Source organism: Protomyctophum parallelum (genome assembly GCF_964188405.1).
Source record: "Protomyctophum parallelum genome assembly, chromosome: 15".
Classification (NCBI taxonomy): Eukaryota; Metazoa; Chordata; class Actinopteri; order Myctophiformes; family Myctophidae; genus Protomyctophum; species Protomyctophum parallelum.
This window is the reverse complement of record NC_139710.1, coordinates 41,942,828-41,966,997: the sequence shown is the minus strand read 5'-3', so window position 1 is coordinate 41,966,997 and position 24,170 is coordinate 41,942,828. Positions and strand designations below refer to the sequence as shown.

At 41.8% G+C, this 24,170-nt stretch overlaps 1 protein-coding gene across 1 annotated transcript in view; it reads left to right on the top strand.

Moving 5' to 3' along the window:
• Positions 1-845: 845 nt before the first annotated feature.
• The window catches only part of bin3 (bridging integrator 3), a 45,283-nt gene continuing 21,958 nt past the window's right edge, over positions 846-24,170 (top strand). The window contains exons 1-4 of the mRNA XM_083784154.1: positions 846-961; positions 16,084-16,132; positions 16,828-16,868; positions 23,646-23,707. Coding sequence (XP_083640280.1) covers positions 954-961; positions 16,084-16,132; positions 16,828-16,868; positions 23,646-23,707 — 160 coding nt within the window. The 5' untranslated portion in view covers positions 846-953. The remainder of the gene's footprint in view (positions 962-16,083; positions 16,133-16,827; positions 16,869-23,645; positions 23,708-24,170) is intronic.

Genomic DNA, 24,170 nt, shown 5'->3' with positions numbered 1-24,170 from the left:
GCCAGTGCCCCCGCTGACACCCTTAGATCTCCATATATGGAGCTGACTTGTTCTGACATTCCATATGTTGATCTGACCTCATCAAACCCTGTACACTCAAGACACGCTCCATATATGGCCAGACCTCATCAAACCCTGTACACTCAAGACACTGCCCGCACTGCCACCCATAGATTTCCATATATGGAGCTGACCTGTTCTGACATTATATTAATCTGACCTCATCAAACCCTGTACACTCAAGACATGCTCCATATATGGCCAGTACATAATTAATAATTCCATATGTTGATCTGACCCCCCATGCCAGAACACACACACACACACACACACACACACACACACACACACACACACACACACACACACACACACACACACACACACACACACACACGTATGTATGTGTGTGTGTGTGTGTATGTATGTATGTATGTATGTATGTATGTATGTATGTATGTATGTATCGTATGTATGTATGTAGGCTATGTATATATATATATATATATATATATATATATATATACACATATATATAATATATTTATATATGTACATACATATATAAAATATATGTATGTAACATTACAAACACTAACAACAAAGTTATTAATACAGCCAGGGGGATTACTAACAGAAAACATGAAAGAGTGAACACAAAGCAGTTTACGCAGCTTTCTTATTTTTTGAGTTATAAATTATTATTATTATAAAATGTACTGCTGTCTGCTTGGCATCAATCTCAAATACAATGAAAGAAGGTTTTATTCTTCTCATAATGTTCTGACTGTTGTTTCTGCGAAACAACTTCCTTTAAGGAAACACTCGTGGCTTCCTGTTCCTGTGCGGAGTGTTGGTGATTGTGATGTAAACTAAAGGGGGATGAAGTCCTGTGAAGACGTTAAATAAAACTACTCTGCGAAACTGGAATTATTACAGACATTCACACAAAAATGAGCTGGTAAGTAAGTGTGCGTTTGTTACTAATGTTCATTTTGGAGACTGGCATATTTTAGCTCAACACATAAACTCGAATGCCACCGTTGACCGTTGTTGTTCTTGTCAGACAAACGGATTAAAGGCTAATGGCTATATTTCGTAGAACGGGCGTGCTAACTCGACACAAATGACGTAATTTAGCCAACAAAGTGCCGCGTCGACACTTTCTTGTGTAAAAAATGTCGTCATTTTTGCCAAGCGACACTTGTGCGACGCAATGTATCCCTAGCTATGGGTCAGTCTATTTCCTGGTGTGGAACGAAAGGGTTCCACTCTCAAGAACTTTATGACCTTATTTATGGTCTGTTCATCTGTTGGTTTATAGACGAACTTCTGCAAGAGCCGAATCAGGTTGAATAGAATATAAATTATAAAAATGAACGGTTGAGCAAAATTGCAAATTCTCTCAATCGTTTATTTAGTCGTTAATCTGTACAATGTTAACGCAGACGGCACGAATGAACGGCGGGCTCGGACTATTGCTTGAGTTCAAACTAACTTACAAAACATCATAACGTTAGCTTAAAAGGCTTAATTAGATTCGCCCTCCATGCCAACATATCTTGTTTTTGGATGCTAAACTTGTAAAGACCATGTAAAGGCAAGCAGTAATACTAGTACTTACCGGTATTCTCTTTTTGCCACACAGTCATAATGTCATTAACCAACCAGCCAAATTAGAGTTTGGATGCTAAGGCTAAAGTCGGATATAATCTTTAAGCTCACTCTGTGTTTGAATGTATTTTTCTGCCATTGTGCAAAAATGGCTGTTTTGTTTGTATGAGTTGCAAAGATGTAAAGATCTGTGATGTACTGTCTGTGTGATGTACTTTGAGGGTCACATACTAGGCACTAGCTGTGTGCAGAAGAGTGGGCAGTGCCGCAGTGGGCACTTGAGAGAATTTGTCATGTATAGGGCCAGTGCATAGGGAGGAGTTTCACTCAGAACGGGTTATTCTGGTTGCCATTTATCCGCCTACCAGTAGCCTAGTAGGCTATAGAGGGTATGTGCATGCTTAAAGTGAATGGCACATCGAGTGGCAAAGCAACATGCAAAGTGAGTTTAACATTGTTTAATGTTGTTTAATGCAACCAGATAGGACTTTTCTGTTTGGATGTATGGGCTGTCAAGGCCAGAAAGTTGTTTTTTGCCTCTCAGAAGGCGTTCCCGCATAACTTCCTGCTTTGATGATGATGTCACACGCATACCCTCTATAGACCGATTCCGTAGCGGGTCTCATGGTCGCAGCCTACGTATTTCCTGTAGGCGGACTCGACGTAGCTGCGGGGGTAAAACCCTCACCAGGCGCACCTCTTCCACTACAGTGAACGGCAGAGTGACTGATGTTAGTTTGCCTCAAACTTTACTCCTTTACCTGCTTTTTTACTAACACTAACATTACAAAGATGCCCAGAACATCGAGATGAACCTGTGTAGTTTATGGCTGCTCCAACAGTAGTGGCAACATAAAAATAAAAACGGAATGTCTAATATCCACCGCGGTGGCGGAGACCAGAGCCATTGAGCAATGGTTGAGACAAAGCAGTGAAAGATACATAACACCAGTCTTACCCAATACCAAATATTTCTGTTTTATTAACACAAGGCTGCTGTATATTATACCTCATACTTTAAATGCTTAGTATGAGGTATAAAATACAGCAGCCTTGTGTTCATAAAACAGAAAGATTGGGTATTGGGTAAGACTGAAATTATGTATCTTGCAGGATTCTTCACTGCTTTGTCTCAACCATTACTCAATGGCTCTGGTCTCAGCCATCGCGGTGGATATTAGACATTCCGTTTTCTTTTATTTGTTATGTTGCCACTACTGTTGGAGCAGCAGGTTCATCTCGATGTTCTGGGCATCTTTGTAATGTTAGTGTTAGTAAAAAAGCAGGTAAAGGAGTAAAGTTTGAGGCAAACTAACATCAGTCACTCTGCCGTTCACTGTAGTGGAAGAGGTGCGCCTGGTGAGGGTTTTACCCCCGCAGCTACGTCGAGTCCGCCTACAGGAAATACGTAGGCTGCGACCATGAAACCGGTACGGAATCGGTCTATAGTAGTAGGCTGCTAGGCTATATTTTCCAGCCTCACTGTGGAGACATATACCATTGTAGATATAAAATTAAATAAACACTGTATGGTTTGGGTGTCAGATGACAAAATAACATAACCTTGATCCACAACAGTAATGGGTCTGCCCTGTCCGTTTTTATACTCTAACTTGTCCATTCCACCGTGGGCCGCCAGAATTATACTTCGATTGTAGCCTTGCAGTGCGTTGACTGTCGGCGATATCAAATAATTAAATACACGCTGTTGTAATCTCTAAGTACTGGACCCTCGTCCGGTTCTGGCAGACCAGTAGTGTGTGTGTGTGTGTGTAGGCTGGGTGGTATGTGATAATCCAGCTGAGAACAATAATATCGGGACACTCAGACAGTATCTCGCCAAGGGTTCACACTTTATTATACACATACAGAACATATATAGCTTTGGATCCTAATGTCCTAATGACGTGGCACTGAGACATAACAATCGGCTAGCAACAAGTTGACCTTGCTCTCTGAGATGTCTCCAGTGGCTAACTAGAAAGTCTGCTTACAGGCAATACACAATACATATCAAGTACATTGTATATTCACGTACAAATACAAGTACACAGCATAGGCACTCAGATCATATCATACTACAACACAACACACGCTGTATGGTTTCTTTGATTTGGGTGTCACTGTCAGCTGACAAAATAACATAACCTTCAGCAACATTCCCAAACACATGACAGTGTAATCAAAATAATAATGGTCAGATCGCATACAGACAGATTATTTATTTACTGCGGAGAGAACACATGATTGACTATGTATTGGTGAGTAGCTAAGTGTAGTTTTTATTTTTACTGAAGTCTACAGGCTCGACAGTGCAGAGGCTTGAAAGTCCCACAGTCCCAAGGCCAGTGAGTCGATGTAATCCCCCCCATCTCATCCTTTGTCTGCCCGGGGGTCTCCTCCCAGTGGGACATGCATCGAGGACCTCCCTAGGGAGAGGCATCCTAAACAGATCCCCGAACCACCTAAAGTGCTTTACAGAGTCGAACGTAATTGATGCAAGAAGCACTACGCAACCGAGTGTGAGAGAAACTTCTCCCCTTACGTCAGCTCCCTTGCGTGATCCGTCGTGATCCGTCAGGTTGGGAATGGTCCCCAACCCAACGCAAGCAAGAACCGGACCCTCGACACAAGCAGAGCAAAAGTACCCCTGGCAACCTTTGGCAGCAGAGAGCAAGAATGTTTTTTTCTCCTCTGCTCAACACGTGAATCTCGTTTGTGTCCGAGCATAAGCATGGCTGAGGCATGATAACACCCCGCCTGCCTGTGATTGTCCTACCGACACTGTTAGTCTTGACTGTCCTCCGAGACAAGAGGTTACTCCGTGGGGAGATTGAGAAATAAATAATACAACAAGAGAATGACGTTTGGCACGCGCGACAGAATGCAGCAACTAACATGTACGTTTTATTTTTGTAGAAGAGGCAAACTAATATTGTGTATGCCGTTTGCTTTGATTGAATAATTGATTGAACATGCACTCCGTAATATGATTTGGGTGTGTTCTAAATAAAGTGTTAGTGTTGATTTTCGTGTATTAATCTAATTATAGTTAACTAATACTAGAAAATAAAATAGAAAATAGACCTTTTTATAGTACAATAATGTTTCAAGTTTACACAAATTACACAATCAACACAAACACTTTATCTTAGGACACACAAATCAAATCATATTACGGAATGCATGTTCAATCAATTATTCCATCAAAGCAAACGGTATAAACAATATTCGTTTCTACAAAAATAAAAGTTACAAGTTATAGTTCTCTAATCTTTATTATTTCCCACCATGGAGAGTAACCTTGCATCTGACTATCCAGCATTATATCCACCTCGGTGGACAGTCAAGACGGGCAGTGTCGGTAGGCCAATCACAGGCAGGCGGGGCGTTACCATGCCTATGCTACCATGCCTATGGCAAACAATGTTTTCCCCAAACTCCTCTACTTTTGGCGGAGCATTAATCTGCTCCGCCAAAATTCAAGAAACTTTCATGATGACAATTTAAAGTGAATCCTACTTGATGCGACGTGCGTCCATTGATTGTTGCCTACTCCTTGTAAACTGAGTTTGAAACGCCGCCACGTTCAAAAACGTATCCAGCAAACCAACTCCTCAAAAGTTATAGTATTCCATGGAAGCATAATATGCTTCCATGGAATACTATAACTTTTGATATTATGGGAACACTTGCAAGCATAACCAGCATAATTTTGCAATACCAAATTCAGCCACTATGTCCATTTCACCTCAGGGTTTCCTCCGGGTGCCGTCTATTCATATATACTCTAAGCAGGGCTCAACGCTTAGCATTTTTCCAAGTAGCACGTGTGCGCCTAAGTTGAAAAATCTAGTAGCACACAAATTATTTTAGGAGCACGATGAAAAATGATGTATTTTTAAGGGGCGCTAGCCCCTCCTATATACAGCCTTTGTCCCCACACATCTCAAAATGAGCCATTGACAATCAACAGAGAAATTACGTCAAAATTCTGCTAAATATGACATAAATTAAACGCCATTGACATTGAAGGGAAAATGTATGTCATATGTAAACGAGCAAATCAGCTAACCAATCACAGGCAACAGGCATTCTGATTGGCCAGTATGAGATGATATTTGATGATGTATGATGACAAGAGCGACCCTCACTTAACATGGGTGTGATTTTTCTTTAATGAAGTGAGGTAGGGGTGGAAAATAATGTCAAAATATTATATCACTATCTTTTCAGCAATTATCACAAAATAGTGATATTCATCATGATATCATTATGTTTGTTTTCATATAATCTATATAATCAATTTGTTTTATGCTAATACTTTGTAGATAGATCGATAGTAGCTCTGTTCCATACCTCTAATACGTGCAACACATTAGAGCTATGGACCAGAGCTAGATAGATAATTTGTTGCTCATGGATGGATAGACAGGCTATCCGTTTTTATCCTTCCGTTTTCTATCATGTTAGTGTGACATTCAGACAGTGCAGAGGCTGCTCGATGGTGAATTAGTATTGTAACATTCTCCTTGGCTTTGACTGACTGACTGATATTAATACGGTAATCCAGCCAGTTCGGTCATTCGCATTATCATTTATGCTGGGCACACGCTTTTGTAAGCAAACGCTAAGCAAGTTTTGTTTTTTATAAATCAATCCGTCCACTCCATGTGTGTGTGTGCGCGCGTGCGTGCACAGCTGCACGCTGTTTCACCCGCGTTTGGTTAAAAGTAAGTTACGTTTGAACTTTGAGCATTACAGACTTTGCAAATAACGTGTCGCCGTGTCGGGGTCCAAGCGGGAGGCATGGGAGGCATACTATCATCCGACAGAGCATTGCTGCGGGTCGGGAGAGGGTTGCGGTTAGGTTTAGGTGTCTGCCCCGGGGGAGGTTAGGGTTAGGGTGAGGGAGGAGGTAGGTTGTCGTTCGGACCAATGCTCCGTCGGATGAAAGTACTGCACTCGGTCCAAGCAATTCCTTCTGACTCTGTGCTATCATGCTAATGCTATCCCGCTCTGACTTATTTTCTGTCTGCCGCTGCTGACAGACAGAAAGCACTGACAGGGAAGCTCCGCTCCGTGGAGCAGCAACACAGTGAGGGGAGGGGCGGTGGGAGCAAAGGGGACAGATCTACAAATGAATGCCGCATTGAGCCTCGACACGTTGTTAGCTTGTAGGTCTTCTCTTTTTGGCGAACGACACCGCCGTTCAGAAATATAAATTTAGGTATAGAACCGCGACTATAGAATGTGCACTTGCTGTAGACAGACTTGTCTTTATCACGATTGAATGGTCAAATCCTGTAGTCGCACCTGTGCGACAAATTTAATTTTACAAGTCGCACTGTGATATTTTTAGTCGCAAATGCGAGTACCTAGTCGCACTGTCGAGCCCTGACTCTAAGGTCCCATCGCCACGACGCGAACACACATTTAAACTGTTTGAGCGAAGCTATGAGTGGTGCGCTAATAACACAACCAACCTGGATTAGACCTAGGGGTAGGCGTAGGGGTAGGCCCATAGGGTGGGCAATATGGTGATAAATATCCTTGAATCAAAATTCCTGTTGAATTGTTAATACAGAGATTCATTGCAGAATTCATTCAGACCTGCTTGGTCTGTTACTCCTTTTTCCATAAATATAAATAAGCATAAAAACCGACATGAAAATAATCGTAATACGCTCATGCACGTTTAAACTGTTTGAGTGAAGCTATGTGTAGACATCCACGTGCCACATAAGCACGCATGAAGATGATATCCAAACTAGTGAAAGCACCCTCCTGCTCCTAAAACACTATGTGTGGACATGGACCGTAAGTTAAATGTTTTCAGCAATCTAATAGTAGCACCTGCGTTTGATTCATTCAGCCCGTAGCTTGAGGGGCTATAACCATGGTGACGATAGAATGTTAAATGTTTACATAAAAACACGAATAAACAGCTTAAGGAAAATGAAGTTTTAGGAAAGTGAAAAACGGCTTCGCAGTTGGGTGCATACTGCATATGCTATTAGTCAATGACCATGTCCAAATTCAGATCAATTGCTACTGAGGGGAACCGGACAGGGAATTAATAAGACATTTCATTATTTATAGGTAGATTAGCCACAGTAAAAGATGACGAGAAATGCTGTCTAGCTTAAAACTGTGTGTGCACTGGCACTGTTTTCAAGTTTCAAATTAGAAATGTGAGGGAGTTTCATACAGTACATGCCATTTTAAATATTTTGCAGCTTATAATTCATGTCTCATTTACACCAAAATGTCTGTGGCTACATGTGTCCCTGCACACAATGTTGTGTGTATGTGACAGAGAGGGGGAGAGAGACAGTAAGGTTCTTTGTCTACCATGATTATGAATTGGGTCGCATTTAGGTGTGCGTTTGTGCTCGTGTATCTGCATTTTATACATGTTCATTGTGTGTGTTGATCACACGGTCCATAATGCTTTTCTCTATTTGAATGTTTATTACATGGCTTAGTAGTTGAATGGGTGATTCTGATTGGTCAATCACTGAATTAATTTGACTGTTAATATCATGAAATATGAGCTTTCCCAGAGTTAAAGGATGTCCTCCTGAGATACCTTTACCTATATATGAAGTTATACATATGTCTATCTAATTTATTTTGCTCGAAATTGCACTAGAGCGATAGCCTGGCTCCAGCCTCTGAAGCCACGGCCAATAAAAAAAAAGTTCTTGCGATTCAGTTATGGTGACTGTCCATGGCGGATTGGCGGTGCCTCGGTTGAAATGCTGATACCGCGGCTACGGCCTATCAGCACCGTTTCAACTTGATGACGTCAACAACAGCGATGGACCAAACATGGCTGCCCCCGCTGCGGTAACTTGCGACTGTATCGATCTGGCTATTAAATCGCCCTTTGATAAATAAGAAGCGACAGTAACATCTTCATCTGACATATTTTACCACGTTTGTTTTACAGTACATACTAGTAGCTAGGGGATGACATTACCATGATCCACTAAGTATTTAATTCACAATTTTTTATGTTATTTGGAAGATCCTAAGAATCATAAAAACAATGAACGATTACTATTGCAATTTATTTTGGGTCACACCCCTTGTTAGCTTAGATTGACTGGCCTACATTGACATCGACGTCATCTGCTTTGCTACTATTTTGAATTTGATTGGTTTGTGTGAACCAGTTGTCAAAGACTGCCGCTTTGGCAACACCCATTTCAGAAATGGCTGTCGTGGGAAGGGCTTTCAATAATGAAGTGAAACAAAATGAAAATTCATGTGTCAGGCTACTAGAGCGATGCATTTGATTTTGCAAAATATTCTCATGGAGAGAATACCGACCACAAACTGACACCCCACCAAAACAGGCCATGCCTTGTTGTTGTTTTTTTTTTTGTGGGGGGGGGGGGGGGTGCCTTGCATGGTTGGTTTCCTCCACAGTCGGTGTGTGAATGGATGGATACAACGCACATTGTAAACCACTTAAAATGAAGGTGGCAAGGTGCTAATATATAAATACACAATTATTAACATACCTCTTGAATTGTTAGAATGGTACTGTAGTCTCTGAGCATGCTTTACTGAGTTGTTTCATGTGGATTTGCCTTTGGAAGCCTCTAGGTTAGATGGTGGTTCTCAAACCTTTTAGCTCAAGACCCAAAAGAGAAGTTTGACATCTCCCCGCGACACAAACTAGTAAAATCACACCCATGTGAACTGAGGTGCAACTCCGTGTGGGGTACCCGGAACTTCCAGATCCACAGGGTGCCGGTTCCGGCGAGCCGGCCCACGTCCGAAACGGTTCGAGAAATGACAGTTATCGTCTGGGGGTCCCTGTACTGTCTGTCACACCCGAAAGTGTTTGTGTGTGTGTGTGTGCTATTTTCACTTCTGAAAATTACAATTACATTAAATTATTTTCTATTTGACTTATAAACTATTATTTATTTTATTTTAGAAAATCTTTTGAAATAATAAAAAACAGAAAAATCGCTCCGTGACCAACAATTGGGTCCCAACCCACTTAGCATAATTAATGGGATCAGCAGACCTATAATAATTTCATCAAAATGAATTGCATCCGCCACCCATTTTCACTATCATGGTCAGGGAGAGCCAGTGGACATGCAAGACAGCGTCACTTGGCTAGGCCAGACAATCAATGGCTGGCAAGCGACATGACCACCAGCACGCACGGCCAAACACAAGGTCAAGAGTGGGGTGCAAGACCCAGTGAAAAGAGCCCTTTATTGGCTCTGCTGACAGATGCATTCCACTAGAGCCTGTACACTTGCTTGTATGACGCGAAAGGATTGACTCTAGGGTCATTGTCAGAACAATTCCACTCCTAGTGTCTTCAACTAGCCCTCTGTGCTTTGTGGAATATGCTAGTTTTGGTGATGCGTTAACCCCTCTGATGGCATACGCTTTCAACATTTTAGGGAAAAGCCATTACTTCTTCCACGTTGATGCATAATCTGGCCCGGTGAAGAAGACTGTTCCTTTGTCCTTGCTTACGTGCAGACTGGACAAGAGTGACGTGTAGCCCATTAGGTCAGAGCAATGATCAGATAAATGATTTCAACTATGCCTAGTGGTTCTTATGACAGTACTTACTGTGTCACAAAGAGGATTTTACAACTATTTAGCCTTGAAGTACAATGTTGCCTTTTTTTACACCTACGTTTCACTACCGATCCGGCCAATATGCCCATATATGCATATGCAGCCTCGCTCTAATGCTCCGTTTCATCTTCTTTTTGGTCCAAACAGTGATGTCACACTTCCCGTTGGATTTTGGAGTTCTACTATAAACGGTATATATCAGCAGCACTATATGTCATCCATCAGCAGGCCTAGATTTCTTATATATTCTTATTTTGTGGTAAGGTCCAAATTATAGTTCTGTCCTTATAAGACATGGATGATGTGCTTTCACAGAAGTAGAGTAACCAATGTTTCTAAATGTGACTGACCCTGCTGAAATATCACTGTGAGGAAACATCAGAAATGATTCTCACGGCAATTCTCCATCTGGTTGGTTGCCATAATTCTTTGTCTCTTCTTACTATCGCAATCTTTTGCTATATTTGCCTGTAACACATCACTACTTTGTGGTTGTCCTTACTCAAATGACTACATTTGGAACAAAGATTTTGACAGATTTTCTTACATTTTATCTTGGGCATTTTTAGTACATTAAAAGGCAGTTGTCCAGAACCCCCGGCTTTACAATTATGTTATAGCAACTTCACACCAGTGAAGGCTGTGATATTACATACAGTTCATATATTACATATACAGTACACAGCCATGCCCTCCTGGTTGGGGAGTCATCACGGCAGCATTTTACTGAGAAAGTAGACAAAACTGATATTGTGACTTAAATCACTCTAGATCAGGTTGTAATTCTGTTGGTTAAATTTATATGAACATCTTCTGGTCTGGAACATGAATGTACCACCATGAAATTACTAATACAATGTCAAGAAAGCATTCATTGTCTTTGCAAAGCTCACATAGATTATCAATTACTGTTCCCTATGTTCCTGAATATTCTAGTATAACATTTTTACATACTTGGTAACTGTACTGTAGAATTTTTATCATTACATCATCAAATTCAAGTTAATCACTATATTGTTTATTTTTTAAAGTGATTAACAAACATTTATTTTTATCATGACTGATGTGATCATTGTAAATTTAGGCTTGTCATCTGGCAGATGTTGAAAGATGATGAGTCATCCAAGATGGAGCTGAGGAATTTCAGTGGGTGACAAAGAGTTTTCCATATTGGTCTTGGTTCACCAAAACTATGGCATGAGTGAAACTAACTTTAAATTCTTATCTGAGTTTTGGGGGCGTTTTCTGCTTTACTCTTAAAGTGATTGAGTAGAGATTACTATAGAAACTCAAAGACATGCAGCAAAGGCCTCAGGATTGATTTGAACCCAAGCCTCCTGCTGGGATGACTTACCTTTCATACTGTATATGCAGGTGCATTACTGCATTTAAAAAACGTTATTATTGATTGGATCCCACAGCCCATAGTTATAATATAGTAGAGCGGATCACAGCCCGTTGTGATTGGCCAGTAGTGAGCTGCTTGCGCGTAGTGTGCGCATAGTTGACGGCCAAGATGATTTGAGAAATGCCATCAGCTCTCCTCGATCATCTTGGCCGTCAACTCGGCGCACACTATGCGCATTGCCGCTCACCTGGTCGGCTCTGGGCACAAGAACAGTTCTCACGTAGCCAGCCATACTATCATCACTGCGTGGATGATTATTATTATTTTCGAGTGGTGCAGCCACTGCATTGTCCAGCAATGTGTGTCCCTGGGTCCCTGCCTGGGTCCCTCGGTCTGTCCGAGCATGGAAATAGCGTTTGTTCCGGGGACCCCTCGTGGTCCTCCACACAGTACATCTGTCATTTCTCAACAGTTTCGCGGGGAACTTGCCAGAACCAGGCCAGAACCCTGGGTGCGTTCCTGTGGGTCTGGAAGTTCCGGGGACCCCCACACGGAGTTGCACCACTCGGTTCACATGGGTGTGATTTTCTTTTTGCAATGGCAGATTCGTCTGGCTATGAGAGACTAGTGAATGCTACTGTTGTAGCCTACGGATAAACACATACTGTATTTACAAAAAAAATAAAATCCGGCTTTGATGTTTTACATAAATCGGCCTCAATCAATCTGTCCACTCCATGTGCGTGCGCACGTGCACTCTTTACGTGCGCGGCTGCACGCTGTTTCACCCACGTTTGGTTAAAAGTTATATCAAGTGATGTTTTAACATTACAAACTTTCTAAATAACTTTAGTATTCAACATGTCGGGGTCCTAGCAACTCCTTCTGTCTTCTGTGCTACCATGCTATCCTGCTTCGTTCGCTCCGTTGCTGAGTGCTGACAGGGAAGAGAACTGAGCAGCAACACAGGGAGGGGCGGGGCGGTGGGAGCAAAGGGACAGATCTTCAAATTAACACCGCTTTGAGCCTCGACACGTTGTTAGCTTGTAGCTCTGCTCTTTTTGGCGAACAATACCGCCGTTCAGAAATATCAATTTAGGTATAGAACCGCAACTATAGAATGTCCACTTGCTGTGGACAGAGACTTGTCTTTATCACGATTGAATGGTCAAATCCTGTAGTCGCACCTGTGCTACAAATTGAATTTTACAACTCGCACGGTGATATTTTTAGTCGCAAATGCGAGTACCTAGTCGCACTGTCGAGCCCTGTGTGTGTGTGGCACTGTGGCTGGCTGGCCATCGTATTCGACACACGCACACCCTGGGTAAATAGTATGTGCACGCACAAACACACACACACACACCCACAGACATGGAGTAACGCTATCCTACCTACACTCGCGGACCGCCAGTAATGTGATCCGACGCCCGAACGATGCGATACAAAAATCCTCCACTGTGAAGTTGTGAAGCCGTACGGCAGCTGCTTTAGCTTTTTGTTGGAGGGGGCTGAGTTAGGATGAGCTGGTGTGAAGCAGAGCCAGCGAGATTGGACATTGAGGGGTTGGAAATCATCCCGGTCGCATGGTTCATGTAACGCGTGTGTCACTGTGAAGGACTGGCCCCATGAAGTGAACTGAGTTCGTGTAAGTTGGCAAAGTGATGACGATTTTGACGTAGGCTGGTGATCTTGCGCAATAACAGTGTGTTTGACAAAAGTAATATTTGTACAGTAAATATGACAGTTGCGTGGATGCAATGTAGTGCAGCTGGATTCTGGGAGCGTGCAGATTATATTTTGCATGGAGAGATGTGTGCAGTGTGGTTTGGTTTGGTAGGAGAAGGAGCACGGATAAACGGCCATGTGCTTGTGTACCCCCTGTCTATTAGGGTAGAAGGATATGTAAACACGAATCGGCCTGTTATAGCACCACCATGAGTCTGATTTGAATATTTCAAGTGCCATTTCTTTTTCAGCCTCCTTGGAAAGTGTGTGCAAACTTTCATGGGATGCTGTGTTCATGATTTGAGGCATTTTGTTCAAAACGTAGCATGTGTCTGAAAACTTTGGAAGCCAATCTCTGAAAGACCGGTATCGTTTAACGACTATAGAGATACTCTGTACCGATTTGCGTGATGTCTAGACAAAATCTGTAGGAGTACTATAAAAAAAATGTTGTGCAAAAATCGGCCTCCTGGTGGCGCTATAACAGTCCTATGTAAAACATTTTGGGACAGATGTGTGTGCACACTGCACAGATTAGCTGTGAACAGACAGACGGACGGACAAACAGCAAAACATAGTCTCGTCTCTCAGCCTTGCCTGGTGGAGACAATAAGCATAGCCACCAGAGAGGGAAGGGAGAGGTCTCTGCTTGTATGTAGATGGAGGCAGACACTGGAAAGCGGGAGAGAGCGCATGGAGTGCGTTTATACAGCGGCATCCAGTGACCAGTACTGATGTCCCGCTGCCCGCTAGTCACGTTGGCTCTGATTATATTATTAACATCTCTGTAAATGTGTGTGGGATTGTCCCGCATTATAAGTACTACATTTGCAGGAATTAATATGCACAATTCTTGCAGTGCTACACCGAAATGCAGGCCCTGACACCTCCATTAGGCCACAGAAGTACCTCCACACTAATTGTTTTTCCACATATGTTTAATGTTTTTTGAAATATTATATTTTAATTTCATAATGGAAGTCAATAGGGCTCTGATCCGTCTGAAACTTTGCCCAAATTTGGAATCATTCAAAGGAATGTCATCAAATTTTGATTGCATTCATATGGATGAAAACTGTTTCATTTTACATAATGGCAAAATAATAAGTTTCCCTTCAGACACATTCCTATATGACAAAATCCCTGTCATGTTCTTACCAACTTTAAAGTAATCTTGTAGAGTTTTTTCAATGTTTCAATTTCAATGCCAGTGAATATATACCATTTTCTGAAGGTGGGCAATCTCTGCTAATAGCAAGAAGTCCAATTTAGACTGGTCCTCTTAAGCGCGATTTCTGGATCTGAAAGTCACTGAAATTTTAGGTCGAGTTTTAGGTCGAGTTATATACAGTGCAGTCATGTACAACACAATTTCCAACAAACCAAAGCGCTTTCTTCATGTATGTAAAATAAAATGAGCAGTAAGTGTCTAGGATACTTTCTCTCCAACCAATGGAAGCAGGCTTTTACCTGTAATTCATATTAATCCTTAAAGGTATATTCAGTGATTTCACTCAAAAAACCTTAGGTTTCGTTTTTTGGCTGTGGGACCCAGCCTTTCGTCCAATCAGGATAGAGAGTCAAAAACGAAACCTAAGGTTTTTTGACCCCCAGGGGTTAACTGGGGACAGGGAGGAACTCCTTATATGGTCAGCACACTCTATAGTAGGGAGGATTATCACAACAAAACAAAAAAATAAGTGATATTTGAGTTAAGTGAAATCACTGAATATACTTTTAAACCTTACATTACATGGCCATGTTAGGTTTCATGATTGAGCTGTCATCAAAAGGATCTTCCCCACACAATGGAGCTCTCCCTCACACCCTCTGTCTTCCATCTCATTAGTCTACACACCTTTCTTTTGACGCAGCTGCTACCTCACCCAGCCTGTCGGCAGCAACTGTCCATCATGTACCTTTAGATTTCAGGCTATTAGTGTCACATCAATGACAACTTGCAGCCATGTGTGGTGCTAAAGCAAGCATTCTCTTTCTCGTGGATTCCCAAAGACGAGCATGGTTTGGAAGGGGGATAAAACACCTAAGAAGAAGGAAAATATGCAACAGTACTTCAACTCGGGGTGGGGGATCTGTAACTAGGGTGTCTGGTTTTGTATTTTTTTTATTAAGAGTACAACTTTGGATTCCATTCTGAAAATGTGGTACAACTACACACCTTATCTGTAGTCTGTGCTGCCTGCAGTTGCCCTATATCTAATCAATCACACATCTTTGAGTTGTAAAAATGTTTTTTCTTGATTGAATTGCAGTTTTGGATTCAAGTTTTGTTTTATAGGCAAGCTGTGGCTCTGGCTTTGTTGTTTCAAGTCTGCTATAAACCTTAGACTGAAGGGGTGCCCAGTTGCCTAAAAATACCACAATTGTGATTTATGGCTTTTTGCACAATATAGCATGTGTGTCTGTGTTTGATAGGTGGCAGGGGGTTCTGCAGAAAAGCCACACAGAGCACAGGGGACAACCACTTCTAATTAGTGATATCCGGCTGCAATGGGAGCCAGATGTGTCGACGAGTGATGACAGGAAGTTAATGCACAGTGTTCTGGCCACACACTCCAGAGAAGCAGGGGTTAACGGTTTCAAATTGACAGTCTGTGGCATCAGAATGCCTTGCTTGCTCACTTAGGCCAATACCCTAGTACCCCACCCGTCAGGCTACTGATGCCAGTCAAAACCAGGAAAGTCTTTAGGGCAGGCCAGTGTCAAATGGTTTTATCTGTCATGTCTCAAATATTCTCCTCTCATTTCAGGATTCCATTCAAGATTGGACAACCAAAGAAGCAGATTGTCTCTAAAACTGTAAGTAACTGTACATTTAACAGAATCTACTTGGGATAAACAATACCCTAGTTTTACCATACAAACAATGTGCTTAGGAGTCTGTAGCGATCATGTAGTAGTTAGAGCTACATTAATATAGTAGCCTAAATCAACTCATCTGTGTGCTTCAGCTGAGAGACTTGCAGGGTGCCAATTTGTCCATGCCCCATGTGAGGGGGCAGAGGTGGTTGCCTTGAAATGCCAATGAGTGGGTGTTCTCCTTGCTGGACAAAACCACTTCCAGTGTAATGGGGTCTGTGGCCCAACAGGCACTGTCAGACTGGCCTCCCAGCTTCCTGTGCTGTCCAGGGCTTTAACCATGGAGTGGGATAGAAGCAGCCCAATGGATGACCTGCTGGTGACAAACTGGCAGCTGCCTCCCTCGTTGATTTGGCCAATGTGTGTTTAAACCCAGAGGCCCACAGAACCACAAGACAAGCTACCTCTGTAACCAATGTTTGTTGGGTCTCAGACAGGGTTGGGGGGAGTGCTATCATTATCATGTTGGCATATGTTGTGATTAACCACTAATTTAAGGGAAAGACATTTAAAATGAACCCACATGTCAAATGTAACTAGTGAGAAGTTTATATGATTCTTTTTAATCCATTGGTAAAAATGTTCCCCATTTTCCATTGGTAAAAATGTCCCCCCCCCCCCCCCTTTTTTTACAGGTTGAAAGAGACTTTGAGCGTGAATATGACAAACTCCAAAAGTAAGTTAACTTTTTAAACTAGTACTTAAAAAAGGTCAATGAAAAGTACAATACCATTCAATGTCCTTCACATAAGGGGCAACACACCTATAACAAAATACACATATGCCTTTCATACCGTATAGTCCTTCATATAGTCTTGTGCCCTTCATACAGTCTTGACAATTCAGTCTACTGTACATTTCTTACAGGAGTCATGTTTTTCTGAAGTAGGAGTGAAATTGATGCTTGAATCCGAGTAGGTGTACCACGCTCCTTTTTACTCGTTATAAACATCCAAGAGAAGCAGCTCTAGTTTATCACTACATATTTCTTTAAAATCTCAGTGGTAATGCCATCCGGTTTCTTTATGAGACCTCGCTGATTTTATTGCCTTAACTAATTTGCATTTTGCAGATGCAAGTCTATAGTGGGTGTAAAGCATTGTTCTTTTCTTACTTGGATTATCAAACAATTGTTTTTCAGTTTTGCTAAATCAAATTACGAAACTATCTTCATTGATTTGATATAATTAGATTTTGTATTTAAATGTGTTAAAGGTATATTCAGTGATTTCACTCAAAAAACCTTAGGTTTCGTTTTTGGCTGTGGGACCCAGCCTTTCGTCCAATCAGGATAGAGAGTCAAAAACGAAACCTAAGGTTTTTTGACCCCCAGGGGTTAACTGGGGACAGGGAGGAACTCTATAGTAGGGAGGATTATCACAACAAAACAAAAAAAGAAGTGATATTTGAATTAAGTGAAATCACTGAATATACCTTTAATAAATAAAGTGTACCACAACCCCATAAAATGAGGTTGAGGTTGGGCTTGGTGAAGGGTGAATTCCCATTGCGCAGGAGACTGACATCCAGTCACAATTACCAGGGGAGGGGCTTTACCCTGGCGAGACAATGAGTACATCCGTTTAAGTCCCATTAGTCTATTTCTAACCAGAAACACAGACAAGATAAAGTTATATCCCATTCATATCTATATGCACCTGATCACAGTGGCCCCTGGAGCTCTCGGGAGTGACCTTCCTTTTATTACTTTGTGTGTTTTCACCTCAGCACAGCTTAGAAGACCATATGATTATGTTGTATCTGTGTTTACTGTGACCTCCAGTGATGTCATATGGAAATAATTATGCATAAAGTTGACAAAGCACGCACATACAAAATATGAAGTCCCAGGTGCTGGACAGAGTAACATGTTAAAATAGAAAAGTACAGTCTACACACTGGATCATGCTCCCATAGTTAATTTATTGTATTACCACCAAGATGGTGTTTCGAGCATCTTGGCTGTTCCTCAGACAAAGGAATCTATTCTCCACACCTTCAAATACCTAGTTTGCCAGGGGAGATCAGCTGACCCCAGTAAGACTAGGCTCCCAATGAATTGTTGAATACATAATCACACATACTGTACATCTATCCAATAGATTACATCACAATGCAAACAACCTGATAATGAAATCCAATACTAAGTGGAGTTGTTTCAATAGTTGTTTACAACTGCGGATATTGCCCAAAATGCTGGTACTGGTACCAATGAGTATGCCAATCTGATACCACATAATTTATCACATGATATTTCATTTGCAGTAAACGTATAACAAACAATTTTGTTTGTTTTGATTTGTTTTGAGTTATTGTCTGTCACTCCTGTATCAGAGGTTTGATGGGGCTAGGAGGATAATGAACCCAGACAAGACTGAGCTTCTCTTCTTCCCAGCTAAGTCCTGCCCTATGCGGGAGCTAACTATTTCCGTAGACAACGCCCTCGTAACGTCTGTCCCAACAGCCAGGAATCTTGGTGTTGTCCTGGACAGTCAGCTCTCGTTCAAAACTCACATCACAGCTGTCACTCGATCCTGTAGGTTCACACTCTATAACATACGACGATTTAGACCGTTCCTCACCCAGGAATCAGCCCAGCTCCTACAGTCTTGTCAAAACTCGACTATTGTAACTCCCTCCTTACTGGCCTACCAGCATGTGCACTTAAGCCTCTCCAGCTGATCCAAAATGCCGCAGCTCGCTTGGTCTTCAACCAGCCAAAATTCTCACATGTCTCCCCCCTGCTCCGCTCCCTCAAAATACCAAAGGTATGGCTCCCCCATATCTTGCAAGTATGATCGAACCCTACAAACCCTCCCACGCACTCAGATCAGCCAACGCAGGGAAGCTGGAAGTACCCTCACTAAAAACGCCGGGACAACGCTCCACACGTCCCAAACTCTTCTCCCTTCTGGCTCCAAAACTGTGGAATGCACTTCCCATTGCAGTCAGAACTGCAGCATCACTCCCAATCTTCCGCCGTAGTCTGAAAACCCACCTTTTCAGACTCCATCATGGCCCATAGCACTTACCCCACCCCCTTAGATAGCATTTCTGTAGACTTAGATAGCATTTGATACAGACTTATAGCATGTTATGTAGACAGCACTATAATTGCATTGTATGTAGTCATAGCACGTCATAGTACATATGTATAGCATAGTAGTATATATGTATAGTTTATATGTATAGTTTCATTATATAGATATTCCACTGTTACTTTCTTAGCTTACGCATGTTTCATGATAAATGTTTTTATGTGATGTATTCCCATGCTTTTTTGTTCTTGCTTAATGTAAGTCGCTCTGGATTAAGAGCATCTGCTAAATGCCTAAATTGTAAATTGATAATATTATGAATATGGTACACGTTTAATATGGTCAAAGAATTACATTAGCTTACACAAACGTGCACAAGCAACTCAGAAACAAAAAGTTTATAGCTTTCTCTCAAGTGACTAATGTACTATCACTGTTTATACTCACAACAACACTTGGCTAAGAACCGAATGCTTGGTGGATCTGGGCCTTCCCCGTCTGTGTGGCTGAGGTTAAGGAGATTTCCTGAGGGCCTTGAAGGCTATGTGGGAGCACTATTTTGCACACAGGTTTTGGTGAATAGGAGGGCTCTTTATCAGTGAGGTGTGGCACCAATAGACCTTATGGATGAGTCAGGGACAGGCATGTACAGACATCTAAGTTCTCCACCCTGGAGATCCATATCAGACAAGTGTAGTGCATCCAGTAGTGGCAAGTATCATCATAATATTATGTTGTCTATCCTTGCATTGTGTCATGGTAGTAGAAGTAGAGCTATCTGGCCTAAATTGGCGAGTTCATTGCAGTTGATGAATTCAGAATTTCTCGTGCATGTTCTTTTTGTTCTGGCAGAATCTGGAAACATAGTCAGAGATATCAGTGTTCTAAAGGCCTATTCATAGTCTGGATTTTCGGTGGTAAGGTGACCACCGCTCCGGTGGTGAGCTGACCACCGGAGCTGAAATAACGTTGAGCGGTGGTGAGTAAAAACAGAGAGAAGGGCTGGAGCGGTGGCGGTGGTTTGCTCTTCACCGCGGCTCGTGACGTCATGTTGTAGTTCGGTGGTCACCCCACCACCGTAAATCCAGACTATGTATGAGCCTTAAGAATGATGGCAGCAGAAGCTTGATTTTCTAAATTGAAAAGTATTTATTGGTCCGCCTTATGGGCAAGTTATGAATCCACTGCTTTTAAGTGTCTGAAGTGCAGGCCGCTATCGAACTAGTCTGCAATGCTACAGCAATACACCTCTGTGCCTACACGCTACTGTAGTGTAATGGTTTCAGTACGTACTACGGTTTCATACTGGCCTGGCTCCAGCCCTGAATTGCTACCATTAATAAATATATGTCCTGGCGATTCAGATCTGGTGACTCTGCCTACTGCGGCGTTGGTCTCGATCATCATCTGATGATAAATAAAAAGATAAATAACATTACATCTGTAATCTTTTAACTCCCTACAAGCCTGGCCGCTGCCTGAGATCATCCAGCAAAAACCTATTGAAGGTTCCAAAATCTTGCCATATTAAAAAAGGCTGGGCCTTTGCCGTACGGGCCCCTGACCATTTAGAGCTTTAAAAACAAGTAGAAAAATCTTAAAATCTATTCTAAAACTTACGGGTAACCAATGAAGTGCCGCAAGGACCGGTGTAATGTGCTCACTTCTCTCTAGTGCGGGTCAGTAGCCTGGTTATATCAGTTGTAGTCTGTGAATGTTCTGTTTACCGATACCTGAATAAAGTGCATTGCAGTAATCAAATCCGGAAGAGATAAAAGCATGGATGACTTTTTCTAGGTCTGAAAAAGTAAGAAATGGCCTGACCTTAGCTACTGTAGTTGTCTCAACTGGTCAAAACAAGATTGGACTACCTTAGTCACCTGGAAATCAAAGGATAGCTCAGGATCAAACATTACACCTAGGTTTCGGGCCTTCGTTTTTTGATTTCTGGAGAGGGTACCAAGACTGGAGGTAAAATTATCAGCAATTTGTGATTCATGGGCAGTGAGGGGTAAATATAATTAATTCCGATTTGGACTCATTTAGTTGCAGGAAGTTTCTAGACATCCAATTTTTGAGGTCACTTAAGCAGGCCTCGATTCAGACTGACAGTCAGAGTGACCAGGCTTTATGGGGACGTGTAATTGTGTGTCATCCGCATAACAATATTTTATATATATATATATATATATATATATATATAAATATAAATAAATAAGATGGGACCTAGTATTGAGCCTTGGGGAACTCAGCATGAGAGAGGGGAAGAAGAGGAGGAGGAGTCACCGAGAAGGATCTATTCGATAAATAGGAGCTTAGCCAGTACAGAGCTACTTCACTGATGCCAACATCATGTTTCATGATCATCTTTGAGTTGCATGCATCTCATGCTACAAATGGCAACTGTAATTTCGTTAGCCTTATTGCAGAATTGCAGATGTAACCTTTTGGCGAAATTGATTTTTTCTGCCTAACTCTACTCTCCTAACACTGCTGCCTCATTGTGCCATATTATTTCGACTATCTGTGTTTTGCACCCTGTCCGTCCGTCCATCCGTGTGTTTGCCTGGCTTTGAAGAAAGGGCAAAACCTCCATACCTCTGTCACAAATTCCCTGCAGTGCATTGCGATATCTAGGTATTAAAACCATTGGTTCCAGTAGTGCTGGCTGTTGTCTACACAGCTTCAGTCAGTGACAGTGTGGGTCAAGAGACAACCAACAGTGCGAGCCGTGGTGGACAGTGTCTGGTCTCTGTGGCCAGGTGGAAAGCATCTGGCCATTCCTTTCCCGGTGCTTTTTGGAACCGGAAGTTCCAACATTGTGGATTTGAATTTTCAAAAAAGTGGCTTCATAACGGGTAGAAAGTGGGTGACATCACCGTTCCATGATTAGTCCATATTTTTTACATGTCTGTGGCAGTATGAATGTCAGACGTATTATGTGTTTTTATTTTGTAGTTTTATAATTACATTTAAATTACAATACATTTTTGAAAGATACAAGCATTAAAGGACCACTTCACTTTTCAACCTATCTTCATATAATAGGTCCTCTCTAAGAATCATGAAAAAATGGTGCAATTCTTTTCTACTCAGTCTGTGTCTCATGGGAGGGCTGTGGGCAGTTCAGAAACCCGTCCACCAGTGACATCATCAATGGGGAATACAAGCTAATAGAAACTGCAATGCAAAGTTGCAATGCGAAAATGGAAGCCATTGTTCTCACAATAATACAAATCTAAAAAAAAGATCTGCCTAATGATGATGTCACTGGTGGACAGGTTTCTAAACTGCCCACAGTCCTCCTATGAGACACAGACTGAGTATGGAAAAATCGTGACATTTTATCATGATTATTAGTGAGGACCTATTATTATATGAAGATAAGTTGAAATGTGATGAAGTGGTCCTTTAAGTTCTGTATAAGTTAAAACTGCTTGTTGGTTATTACTGCTCATTGAAAATATTCAATAAATAGGCTGGCAATGGCTGGACAGATTCAGGCGGTGTGAAACAAATCTGTTTAACTAAGCTGCAGATCAGGTGTTGACGGTACTACCCGTGTCTTTGCATCTCAGGACCACGAAGGCCACCCTCCCCCCAATACCTCGGATCACTCGACTACGTTTTCAGCAGTTAACATAATTCTCTGACAGAAGATGAAAATGGGCACCCCCTCCACTTTCCCCTTTCATCAAACCCTGAAAAGCGATGTGACAGCAGTCTCTAGGGACTTTCTAAACAGTCCCCTGTGCGTCTTAATTGATATAATGAATGGCACGCGTTTCAGGCTCTATAGTCTGGTAATTGCCATTTTTAACACCCATCATTGGAATATGTGTGGAGGGATGATTGAAGACATTAATGCTTTTAAGCGCAAATGTAGTTGACAGTAACAAGCAGGACTCTCCGTGTTTTTAATTAGCTAACGGATGTCATAATAATGTGTTTTTATATTAAATCAATGAAATGTCTAATCCCATTTGGAACCTTGGTTTTATGCATATTTGTCTTTGTAGGTGTTTATTTGCTGGTTGTGGATTGGGTTATTCCTTCGCCTGTTATAATAAGTCTTGAGCTATGGCTGTAGATGAAGGGTTTTGGACACAATGTACTGAGCCTGTTTTCTCCTCTGCTGTCTTCTCCCATCTGCTGGTTCTGACAGAAAGATCTCCAACATTGGAAGCTCCAACCTTTGCGATTGTTTCTCATACAAATACAGTGTCAATTTGGAGGTCCTTGACATGAAAAAGTTTGGGAACCACTGATTTTAATACTGCCCTTGTTGCACTTCACACAAGTGTGATTTTGTTTCCCTTAATTGCTCATTTGAAATAATCGTGATAAAGATTTGTGCTGTGTCACCTGATTTCAAACTTGAACCGAACCAGTTATTCATCTCCTTGTCACATTAGGTTGGAGGATCAGACCAAGAAACTTCATAAGGACATGAAGAAAAGCACAGAGGCTGATATAGGTATGTTCATCTGACATCCACTTGTACTTGCTTTTTGTGCCATTGATCTCCAGGTGCTTTATAAAGTTTTAACACTTATATATATAGCAAAGTTGATGCTTTGTGGCAGGGAATTCAAGGCTATGGTGTGTGCAGGGTATTGGTGAATGCACACAATTCATTTTCATTTGTATTCTATTCAGGTCATGTGTCATTTTGTCTATTCTTCAGTGGATGCACACATTCACACAATTGTTTTATTTTATTTTCATTTTATCTGGTGAATCTCCCACAAATAACTTTGTGGGGGGGGATTTTGGGGGGTGAAGAAAATGTGTGTTTGGGAAGAGTATGATATGTTGCCCCTGGTAGGTAGCTGCCTGTGGGGGTGGAGGAGAAGGGAAGGATGGGGGTGTGAGAAGAGGATTCTTCATTTCCTTTCCTTTGTGCTCTGGAATATGGATGTCTGCCTCATCAAAGTATC